This window comes from Porcisia hertigi, chromosome 18 (genome assembly GCF_017918235.1).
Source record: "Porcisia hertigi strain C119 chromosome 18, whole genome shotgun sequence".
NCBI classification, from domain to species: domain Eukaryota; phylum Euglenozoa; class Kinetoplastea; order Trypanosomatida; family Trypanosomatidae; genus Porcisia; species Porcisia hertigi.
The window spans coordinates 349,437-361,357 of record NC_090577.1 but is presented as its reverse complement, the minus strand read 5'-3'; the positions used below and the strand labels follow the sequence as shown (position 1 = coordinate 361,357).

General features: G+C 59.1%; 2 protein-coding genes across 2 annotated transcripts; both read right to left on the bottom strand.

Moving 5' to 3' along the window:
• Positions 1-1,340: 1,340 nt before the first annotated feature.
• JKF63_06570 (uncharacterized protein) lies at positions 1,341-7,358 on the bottom strand (the record flags this gene model as incomplete). Its single annotated transcript, XM_067902519.1, has 1 exon — positions 1,341-7,358. The coding sequence occupies one exon, from the start codon at positions 7,356-7,358 to the stop codon at positions 1,341-1,343; it is 6,018 nt and encodes a 2,005-aa protein (XP_067757936.1).
• Positions 7,359-8,613: 1,255 nt separating this feature from the next.
• JKF63_06569 (uncharacterized protein) lies at positions 8,614-11,442 on the bottom strand (the record flags this gene model as incomplete). Its single annotated transcript, XM_067902518.1, has 1 exon — positions 8,614-11,442. One exon carries the CDS (start codon positions 11,440-11,442, stop codon positions 8,614-8,616), a length of 2,829 nt encoding a protein of 942 aa, XP_067757935.1.
• Between the last annotated feature and the right edge of the window lie 479 nt (positions 11,443-11,921).

The window sequence follows — 11,921 nt, the reverse complement described above, 5'->3', positions numbered from 1 at the left end:
AGGAAGAGAAGCGAGCGACTCCAGAGACGCATACAAGCGCTTGACTTCACATGAAGCGCTCGACAGAGGCCCCAGGACTGCGCGCTCGCGCTCGCGCGCGTGTGTGTGTGTGTGTGTGTGTGCGTGTCACTAAACACGTTACGAGAGGATAGTGAGGGATAGAAAGGGGGGGTGCGGTGGGGGCGGGATCAGTAGCCGTTAGCAACGTCGCAAGAAGAATGATGATGCGTGTTTCATTCTATCACGTATACACGCGAAGAAGAGTATTGACGAGGTCAAGAGAAGGGGTATATAATATAATATATAATATATAATATGGATACGCACGCAGGCAGAGGTAGAGAGCTGAAGGGAAAGCAGAAGAACGAATCGAGAAAACCACCGCTGTTTGAAGAAAGGGTAGTGGTGGTGGTGGTCGTCGCGCGCGCGCGCGTGTGTGTGTGTGTGTGTTCCCATCGACAAATATCAAGAGATGAGGCAAACAGAGGAGACATGGGGACGTGTGAGTTGGAAGTCGAATACACAAGGCAGCAAAAAAAAACCCTGCACAACACCGTGTAGTTGAGATTACGATAGAGATGCACTGAGAGTGGCACTGGGGCTTACAGACGAGACCCGGAGAGAAGACTTTTCGCTGGAGTGAAAGTGTGTTGCGGCCTTCACATCCGTCACACCAGACTCCTCAGCTGTTTGAGAAGTTACACCCTCGCCGTCCCTTCGCTGGTATTGGAAAAGGAGGGGTGGGAGGAGGCGAGGGGTGGAGACTACCACCCCGTCATCGTCCTACGTGTGTGCCTCGCCCCTGTTGTATAATTCCCCCAGTGCCAGTGCCATATAGGAGGCTATCTCAAGCCCTATAAGCATCCAAAACATCATACCACATGTAACGAGGGCACCCGACGGCATCTGTCTCCCTCTCGTGTGTGTGTATATATATATATATATATGAATATATATTTCGACTTGACACTTTGCCCGAGACAGAGGGAGTGAAGGAGCAAAAAATATACGGGTTATCATGTATGCCTTCACGTGCGAAGGAGAAGCGGAGCTCAGACTTGGACGGATCCGTGTCCCCCCTTCCCAGGGGAGGCCGCGGGGGGGGGGGGCGGAAGGGGGTCAGGGCAGGTAGGCGTTTTCATGGCCCCTTTCTCTTCCCACACGAGTAAGAGGATACCCAATGGTCCTCGAGAAATGGGGGAGGGTACATCCCCCCCCCTCCCTACCCCCTCCTCCCCCTCCCTTGTCGGCCCTCTGTGTGGTCGCTGGCCCCTTCTTTCCACCCATCTAGCCTATTTTTACCCTCCCAGTCCCTGTCCCCTCTTTTTTCTTTTTTCTACTTAGACTATTCCCCCCTGTCCGTTCCTCAGCGTGTCGCTTTCCGACTTTGTCGGTGCCACAGCTAGATTGGCTTGCATCTGTCGCAGTAGTTGCAGCGTGGCGAGGAACTCCTCCTTCTCTTGTTCATTGTTCCAGGATGCGATGACCATTGGCACGTATGGCCGCTGCTGCTGTGAAGGCGCGGGTGCCGACTGAACGGAGGCTGCCGCAGGGAGCCCGGTAGCCACCCTGGCCGCGGTCGAGGATTCGGTCGTCGAGGTTGGGCCCTGCGTGTTGCCTTGGCGTGCGCGTGTCACAGAGAAGCCTTTGGCTGGCGCCGAACACGCAGAGGAGGGGCTCCCGACAACGTCAGCAGCGGGTTTAAGGGATGGGGAAGCGCCCCCACTGCCTCCGTCTCCAGTAGCCACGGCGAGCAACTCCTCCCAGACCGGCCCCTGAATGTGCTCCTTGCTCACATCGACCAGGTACGCATTCACCAATGCGACGGCTGTGGCAGTGTCGCGCAGGTCGTGCAGGTGGAGATCTGCGGCGCTCAGCACGAGCGAGGCGTAGACGGGGTCGTGTGGAGAGAGGAGGATCTCTGCGTCTTCCAGGGTACTGAGATAAAGCTTAGCCACGTCCGCGTAGCCATGCACGGAAGGGTAATGAAAGCGGTGATGGTGCACCAGCGTTGGTCCTTCGAGTGACTGTGAAGGGCGAGAGGGGTTCTGTGAGGCACAGGTAGAGGGGTGTTCATTGAAGGGTGCGTGAGATGTTGCGTGTGGGAACACCGTGGGGACACTTCCAGTGGGGTAGGAGGAGCGCCTCTCTGAATTCTTGGCGATCGCGGGGCCTTGTAAGGGGAGAGACCTTTGTTGGCCTCGTTCACATCGTTCGAGGACGCCATACCACTGGCCGGCGTATTCGCCGTCATCATCTTCACTATCGACTCTGTAGTGGCTTGCCGCAGCCGAAGGCGCGCTGCCGCCCATACGGGCATCTGCGGAGGTGCTGCGGTGATGGAAACCGGAACGGCGGTGGCTCTGCGAAGGCTGTCGGTGCCGTCCACGCAAAACACTTTCTTTCTCATCTTCCTTCACGTAATCAGTGTGTCCACCGCAACAGGTGTCGTCGCTGTGCTTCCTGTGTTCCCTCGAGCCACGACCACCTGGGTCTGCTACGCAGCGGGTCTTTTGCGACATGCCACTGCTGGCATTTCGGTCTCTTTGTGACTCCTCCAGGACGTTACTGGTGTCTCTCTTGCCGCCGCCGCCGGGGTCGTTGTCGGCAGAGTCGTCAAGTGCGGGTGTCTGCCCAACGATCCAAAGCAGGGATTCGGCTATGTCGGCACTGATGCCCCGCAGGGTCGCTGCCACTAGACGCGTGATCAGAAACGGACGCGGTAGTGGGACGACGGTCCCCTCGTTGTTCAGCAGTGCCTGCGCAGCGCGCAGCGAGGCCATATCGGCGAGTGCTTCTCCACGAAGATCCGCTTCTCCTTGGGCCAGCAGCTTCAGCACACCGGGTTGTACGGGCGGTGTCTCGTGCAGCACAGAAACAGCGAGGCTGGTCCCTGGAAGGATGAAGCTGAAGGCGTCCTCCATTGACGCATTGGTGGTCGCCAGGGTATCGCCCACCTGAGGCAAATGGAGCGGGAGGCTGGGGGGTTGTGCGGCACCACCAGTGGACGCTGTCGCCCCTTCACGTGCAACACAGACTTTGCTGGAGTTGTCATGATCGTCGTTGTCTGCCGTGGCGGTTCTCACTACTGGTGGCCTGCCGGACAAGGGCGACTGAGCCTGTGGCGGCGGGCCCTGTGGAGGTCCAAGGTTGTCTGTAGTCCTCACCGATATGGCTTCCACCGGACTCACCCCGTGCGTGCCCCTCCTTGACTCGCCCGGCTGCCCATGGAGATCACCCGCGCCCGTCGCGGTGCTACTCACCGCCAGACCTCTCTGATCCAAGAGTGTATGGAATTCCTCTAGGAGGGCGTCGCTCGAGCACAGGACTCGGTACAGGTCGCAGCACCATTTTCTGTAAAACACCCACAGACGCACGTCTGAGACGTGCACGGCAGGCATAAGCCAGTCCAAGACGATGGACAGGATGCGAAAGAGAAGCAGGGCGAGCTCGCCTCGCACCTGTCGTTCCATGCGCTGAACGGCACGACTCGTGTTGTGCAGTTTCTCCTGCAGGAGCCGCAGTTCTGCCTTCATGATGCTCGGCAGAGACACCGACGAAAACTCGTTGGCGCAGGTGAGGATGTCTTGCATGGCAGGCTCTCTGAAGCACAGGTTTGTGTCCGACGGGTTGGGATGAAGTGGGAACCGGTTGCCTGGGTTACCCACCGCAGGCCCATCGCTGCAGGCGCTCTCCGCACTTCCCCGGCCAGCCCAGTCGCCACTGCCGTTGCTCGTGTTATGCGCCATCCGCAAGAGCGATAGTGCCGCTTCCGTGGGGCTGTGCATGTCGGGTGAAACACTGCGCGGCAGCTGCGATGGCTGTTGTTGGTGCGGGTGAGGTGCATGTCCCGGTGATAGGTGGACACTTCGAGGGTCATACAAGGAGCTGCTCCTTGTGAAGCGCATCGTGCCACCAACAGCTTTGCCGCCGGCGCGCCGGGCAATGTGATGCGGTGGATATGGGTGTGCGTGAAACAGCGTCTTGGGCGGCGGGCTGAAGGTCGCATTGAGCGAGTAGCCACCGCCGCTGCTGCTGTCGCGTAAACCGCAGCTTACATTGGCAACACTCTTGTCAAAGACTCGCTCCTCGTCAGTGGATATGCAGGTGTTGTTGCCGCTAGTCGTGCCCAAGCCGCCGTCCGCAGTAAAGCTAAGACTGATTGAGGTGCCCGGGAACGGGCAGCTCTCTTCAACAGAGTGCCCGCTAGCCGAGGTGCGAGAACCCTCTGAGAGACTCCTCTTCACGCAAGTTGTCCCGACGGTTGCTGCGTTCGTGGATATCGGCGCCGCCGTCGTGGAGTTCGTTGAGTTGAGGCGTGCGTGCTGGTGCATCTCGACTGCGGCAGAGCACTGAACGTAGATTGCTGTAAGAATTGCGTACATGACAACGTCTGCAGCACGCACCTCTGTGCGACTCCCAGTTGCCAAAAGGCTTTGTTCAACAATGTCCGCGGGCGCCGAGCTGTTCGCGTCCAAAGTGGATCCTGTCGCCGCTGCCGCTGCTGCACTGCCACCACCAGGTCGACGGTCGCCCCCGCTCGGTGATGCGTGGCTGCATTTCAACTCATGCATGCATACTACAGAAGAGTGCTGCGTCGCCGTTCGAGTCGGTCCCGCACGCACGTTGCCCAGAGGTGCGCCTGCTACGCTGGTGGGGACGGTTGCGCTGTGCTCACCTTCTGCTGGACACTCCCCGCCAGTGGAGGCAACATCTTTGGTGTCGGTGGAGAGGAGGGCTGGTTGCTGCTGCTGTGGAGCTGCCGCGACCGCAAGTGCGCGGGCGTGTTGGACTTGTGTGGAGCGCGCGTACTCAGACGCCGAGCGTATCAGCTGCTTTACTGCACCAGTGTAGTTGCGCAGGAGTGGGGAGAAGATGGGCAGCAGCTGCAGGGCCTCCGCACTCGGTGGATGAAGTTTGGCGAGCTCGTTCTCGTCGTCTCTGTTGAGATGTGCCGCGGCTGCAACACCAGCACTGGCCGCGTGATCAAGACGCTCCTCACCTCTACTCCCGTTCGCATTGGTGGCGCTCTGACTAGGGGCTGTGTCCCAGCAGCCGCGGTTGCCGTGTTTAGTTTGCGTGTTCCCCACTTTTTCACCACCACCGCCATCCCCACTGCTTGCCCCACACGGCGCGGCGTCGCCGTCTCTGTCCAGGTGGGCGGTTTCGTGGCTGCCGCTGTACATGACACCCTCTGTGAGAGTCGCGAGGATGGTAGGAATGTGTGTCCAGAAGTCTCGATGCAGTCGCACTTCTTCCTCCTTTGAGCAGTCGTCCAAGTTGAGAAGCACGGTGGAGCTGTTGTTCATACGAAGGCCGGGGGGAGACAAGCCACCGATCGGGGCAGGGCACTGTCTTTCAGGGCTCCGCAGTACTCCGCGGGCGTGCTGCTGCTGCTGCTGCTCAACGTCGTCATTCATTACCCCCCGTTCAACCTTGGCTGCAACGCTGCTGCTCATTACCTCGTCTGCGACGCCTGCTATACCTGAGCCTGCGATGCCGCCGCTGCCCACGTCGGCAGCGTTCTGTGGCAGCATCAACTGCGAGTACGAGCCTTTGCATTTGAGTGCATTCATGAGCAGTTGCACTCCATATTCAGGTGAGTGTGAGCTGGCTGCTACTCTCTTCCTGGATGCACTTGCAGCATCTGCTGCCGCAGCGGTGGTGTTCACTGTGCCACTCTGTGGGCTAGCACCGCCCCGGCCGGTTCTGAAGGCACCCTTGTACCCCGTTGAGACGTCACTGCCACCACCGGCTCCCTGCGTCTGCGCCGGATTCTCTTTCTTCAGCAGCGCAACGAGCACTGCGAGGTCGCCCGTGGCGGTGTGCCCGTTCAGGAACCTCCAGAACATGCGGTCCCACACCTTTGCTGTGCCCACGGGTTCCTGCATGGTTGCAAAGTACGACGCAGATGAGGAGCTGTTCACCCTCAGCTCGAGTGACCTACCTGCGTCGGTACCCAGAGTGTTGTTCGCCGACGCCGCGGAGGTTACAGTTGCCACGGAGAAGATGCTCGGGTTAGCGTTTCGAAAGTAGGCAATGCGTGAGGACGAGAGGGGGTACCGCGCTAGCGCTGGGGAGGAGGCTATAGAGAGATTCAACGCCATCGATTCATATTGCTGGACTGAGTCTGTGTCGGCCTCTACCACGCCGTCGCCTGCCGTGGCGGCCCGTTCACTGCCGCGACTGCTGAGCCTCGTCGTGATGCCGCGCAGCTGCGCCGGTTGTTGCTGCAGGTAAGCCAGCTCGCTCAGGTTACTTGGCACCGTCAATGCGCCATCACTCAGAGTGGGCCGAACTATGTTGCGAAAGTGCCCCTGTAGTGCATGTTGCACACCGCTGTAGAGCGCAGATTTTACAGCAGTGGATCCTGCTGGTCTTGCGAAGCTACCCGAGGCTGTTGTCACTCTCCCTCCATCTTCGTCGAGCGTCTCGCTGTTTACGTGCTCAAAGTTGCTGGCGGTGTTTTGCATTGGTGGCGTAGCAGTGGCGCTTCGAGCGCGCCCGGCGCCTGGGACGCCCGCTTCGCTGTCGACTCGGCCTGGTTGCACATTCTGCCGGCTAGGCAAGGTTTGTGGGGAGGGGGGTGTTGTCGCGCCACCGCTCCCAGTTGTTGTTGTCCACGTTGATTGTGCGTTGTCGCTAGCGCCGGCTCTATGCGGTTGCCGTTCCTGTGAGTGCTGGGCTGCCAACAACCGGCTCGAGATATCGCCGTGGCTGTCGTCGAAGAAGACGCGTTGCGGTTGCTGGTCGCCATCGTCGCCGGTGGGGCTGTTGCTCGCATACGTGGCCGCTGGCGCCGCGCGGCGACGGCCAGCCCCAGCTCCAGCCGCTTTTGCGGTCGCCGAGGGTGGTGCCGTCTTTTTACTACCGCTCTGCCTGTCGGCGAGGTCGTTCTCCAGGTGCGATGTCTGCAGGGCTTGTTCACTCACGTTCATGTCGTCTGTGTCCTCGCCGTCGTTCGTGTGACACTCATCGTCGCCGTCGCGGGCCCGGCGCAGGCACTCCAGCGCAGCACACCGCTCGACGAGCTCGCCAACGAAGCGCTCGTTCTCGTTCAGGAGTTTCTGCATGTGGTGTACCTTCTGCAGCTGATGCAGCTGCTTCGAGATGAGATGCTGCGCGGTGCTCACCAGCAGCTGCCGCTCCCTTTCCTTGAGCACTGCGTCAAAGCGAACGAGAGTAAAGAAGAGTTCCATGACGTACGTGTCCGATATGTCGTTATTACAACTGGCGAGGGTGAGGAGGAGTGGGGAGAACTCACCACGAAGCTCAGCCGTGATGGTGGGGAGCAAGGCGGAGCCGGTGCCGTTGGGCATGCCAGGCAGCTGCCCAGACAAGAAGGTTGCGTGAGACATGGGAATGCCTGACCGTAAGTGGGAGGACCAAAGGGTTGCACCTCTCCCTTTCCCTCCCCACACCAAAACAACAAGCACAAACAGACAAGTAAAGAAACGAGTATGCCGGAAGGAAATGAGTGAAGGCCGCGCGAAGCACTCTGATGGGGGGGAGTCTGGACACCACAAGGCGTCACTGACAGGGAACGCGGGTTGTAGGTCTTTTCACCTCTCCTCACGGGCGTCCGCGCTTAGGAGGAAGAGAAGGGGAGAGAAGAGGGGCAGGCTGTGAGGGTCAGAGAACCATCATGAAGTTGGCTTTACTCTCTATGCATGTGGGTTGTGTGTGTGTGTGTGTGAGTGAGTGGATGCTGGGCGCGCCGCGTTTCTGATCTGCAGCTGCTTAGCTTACCACTCCCCCGAAGAGAAAACAGCAATAGTGAGGGAGAATTGGGGGCAGAGGGTTAATAGGGAGGGGGTTGAAGGGGGTGGAGGGGTAGGGTGAGGTCGAGGGGACACAAACCACGTAAATGCTTGCGTTGGGTATGGGGTGGCATGTGAAGACGTGCACCCACACTCATATGCATCACACTCGCTGCTCCCCTTCCGCCCGACCTGCACGATCATCATCTCCGCAACACTAGTCCGTGACGATCGCCCCCCCCCCCCGCAGTATGGTGCTCAAGGTCTTGCATGTCCTCCTCCTAAGCCTCCCCTTTTTTTACTCTCTACTTCCCCATCAAATCTTTTTTTCATTCTCCCCCCTGTTCCGCGTGTGGGGTTCCTGCCGCTCAGAGACTACCGTCCTTACTTCGGCTGCCGTGGCCCCCTCCCCCTCCCTCTCCCCCCTAGAGCGGAAAAACAAACGCAACCTGCGCGCTCATCGTGTAAAAAAAAAAGGATTTCTTGTGCTTTCTTTGACGTGGGATATATATAAAAAAAACACTGTCCCCTGTGGAGAGGGTGGGGGGGGGTGGGGGCCGCCACAGCTTATGCGATTGTTTGTTAATAGGTTATAAATCATGCTCACCACATTCAGTGACATACCCCATGCAGTGCGAGTGGTGGGTGGGTGAGTGGGAGGGGAGACTACCTGGCACCTGCGACGACTTCTCGCCCCCCCCCCTCCCCCAATCCTGTTCCCTCTTTCACGCGCTCTGCATCAGGAGTTGTCGTTCATGTCTCTCTCTCTCTCTCTCTTCCCCCTTCTCTGTGGGAGTGTGTATGCGCCTGCAGGGAAAAATGCAGCTTTGTACTCCACTGGTGCACATACGCGCTACTTCGTGGTGTCTTCTGCCATTGACTCCAGTTTGGACGGGTTCATACGTGCCGCGTCGGCGAGGTACTTGACGGAGAAAAAGTTTTCGCGTGAGAGTTCCATAAGCAGACGGTGCTGATAGAGGCTGCGCTGCAGCGTCTTGAGCGCTGGTAGCACCCGCGCGTCCTGCTGCGCTCCCACCCCGCCAAACGCTTCGTTGGAGTGGAGCAGGAGAGACTGCGCCCATAGAAGCGCGTGCTCAAAGCCACGGCAGTTCTCCACCTCTTCGCTCACCCAGTGCATAAACTGTGGAAAAAGAGAGGAGGGGACAGCCGTGACAGCTACCGGGATCGAGTCGCGCGGCATCCTGCGCAGGCACTCCACACCAAGAGTCGCGTCTCCGAGGTTTAGAGCGCCGATAAGGGCCATCACCGGCTGTCCGTGCGCGAGTTGATCCCGCACTTCTGCGGTGGTCACGTTCAACTTGAGCTGCAGTGGCTGGAAGCGCGGACGCGCCACCCGCGTGGAGAAGAGTAGAAGGCCGTCCGTTGTCGCGGCAATAAACTCCGAGCCTGTCGCCGCGAATGCCACATCCATAGCCCGCGCCGTCAGCTCCGACTTGCGCTTGCCGGTCGCGAAGTGGCGGTGGCGACTGCCTGGCATCTCCAGAAGCTTGCGTCGAGACAGGTGAAGGTCGTCCTCATCCACGTCAATGTCGCCTAGAAAGCCTGCTTCGCTGACGTTGCGCCATTGGTACTGCTCTTCGGCACCTTGAATATCGAGGTTGTGCGTGATGGGCCACTTCTTGAGAACGTAGCCCTGCGTCGCGTGGTAGAGCACCAGCCACTTGGAGTCGCCACCTGCGATCAGTTTTTCCCCCTCGGGGGAGAAGCTGATGCGTGTGAAGTGTGCATTGTAGTTGGCGCTATTCGGCCCCACTTCTTTGCGCCAGCCACCGGCTGCATCAAAAGTCGTGAGAAACGTCTTGATCAGCTGTGGGTCGTTCGCGACGGTCGTCTCGTAGACCGAAATTTCCTGTTTTGCGGTCAGCACCGCCATTCTTCTACCGCTGCTGCTGTACGTAACACATAGCACCTCCGTGCCGATGTACAGCACTTCGCCATCGCCCTTGAGGCGCTCGCCACTGTCGTTCTGGTTGAATAAATCCCAAAAGACGAGGTTGTGGTCCATGCTGCCGGAGGTGAGGGTTGTCCCGGAAGGATGGAACACGACACACGCGATAGGGCCCTCGTGGCCTTGCAATACATCAATGATGCGCCCTGTCTGCACAGCGAACAGAAAAATCTTATTCACGTGGCTGCTGCCGACAGCCAACACTTCCCCAGACGGGTCGACAGAAATGCACGAGAGCTGCGTTTGCTCAGGCGGGGTGAAGACACGAAACTGGCGGTAGCGCACGAGGTCGTAGCCACGTGCAGTGCCGTCAAGACTGCTGGTGAAGAATGCGCTTGTGCTCGCACTCGTGCTGATGCCGGTAATCGGGCCCGTGTGCTCTGTGAATGTTGCAAAACATTGCCCGGATGCGACCTTCCACACCTTCACTTTTCCCTCCTCACCACCGGAGATGATATTTGTGCTATCCGCCGTGATGGCAGCGCAGGCAATGTCGTAGTAGTGCGCCTGCTCCTTTACCACGTACGCCTCTGCTTTCCAGTCCCATACGAGGAGCTGCTTGAGGTGGGCGCTGCCGAACGCGACCCAGTCCCCACTAGGCGCGAAGGCCGCTGCCGTCAAGGATTGCGCAGAGATGGAGAGGAGATGCACTAGGGTCAGCTCCCCACCCTTCGTCTCTGGCAGCGTGTGAATGGCGAAGATACCGCTGCTGTACCCAATCGCGAGAAGTCCACGCGGCTTGTGGAACGCCACGATGCTGACGCGGCCCTTGTGTGACAGCATAAACTTGTCTCGGATCTCGAAAGCATGGCGCAGAATCGGGGGCAGGTACGAGTCATCAGCGGCGGAGACGCGTACGCCGTTCAGGCGCAGCTGCTCTAGCCGCTGGCGCTCGAGAAAGCTTTTCGGAGACGGGGATTCTTCATCCTCAGCGACACTGCTCTCGGCAGAGCGTTCTCTTTCCTGCTCTCCCAAGCGGGCCTGCAGCTGCGAGGTTGCGATTGCCTGGAGCACCTCCTTTCGTGTCATGGCGGATCGGTGCCACACCACCACCACGTTATCGGCCGCTACGCTCACTACGCCACTGTTGTCTTCGCTTGTGAACCATGCCCCAAGCACGGCGCTGCGGTGACCGACAAGTGAATTGTGCTGGAGTGCCATACCCTTCTGGTGCAGCTTTCCTTGCCGCGGCAGAATTTTCATCCGTGCGTCCTGGCCACACACAAGGATGTGTCCGCTATCCGCTGTCCAGTCAAGGTTCGTAATGGGCCGTGTGAGAACGGCGTGGTGCTGCTCGATGCGGTGGCACCCATGGAAGCTCACCACACGCTTCGCCGGCGCCGTGTATACCTGTAGTGTGGACTCCATCGCCACCGCGACATACTTGCCGCACGGGCTAAACTTGACGCATGAGATGGAGCAGTTGGGAGGAAAGGAGAGCGTGTCAAGGACGACGCGGGCGGATATGGAGTAGAAGAACCCAAGGCTGCGCTGCCCAACAACAATGGCGAGGTCGCCATCGGGGGAGAGATCAAAGCAGCTGATGGAGCTGTTACTGCAAGTGAGCGAGAGGTGGCCCGCCTGCTGGAGCTGAATCGACGACAAGTAGTTGTTCACGGGGGAGTAGAGCTGCGTGCCGTCGGGAGAGAAGACGACGTTGCCGCCCGTGTACAGCATGCCATGTACGGCAGCAAGTTGGAAGACGTTCTGCATGGCGCGTGTGCGTTGACCTATCGTGACTAAGCGGTAGGGGGGGGGGGAGGAGAGGAGGGGGCCAGCTGGGCGTGTGTGTGTTGCACACAGGAAGCGTCAGCAGCACAAATGTCAAAGCATGCGCGCGAGAAAAAAGGGAGTATAGAGGTGCAACATGAAATCGTCTTGGGAGTGGCATGTTTTGTGTGTGCGCGTGAGTCACCCGGTGATGTCCTTTATGTGTGCCCAAGTCCATGTGGTCAAGCAGCGTGTGTGTGTGAGTGTGTGTCTGGTGTACGACCCGCACATTGGGGGCGGGGGCTAAGAGGGAGAGTTACTCAAGGGAGCGGTCAGTCCCATGCGACAAGCGTAGCGCACACTCGCCGTGGCCCCTCCCCCCCCTCCCTCCCCCAAAACACATTACACACACACACACACACAAATGCAGGGCGCTCCTTCGTCAGCTATTTATGTTCCACGTCTTTATAGAGAAATGAGAG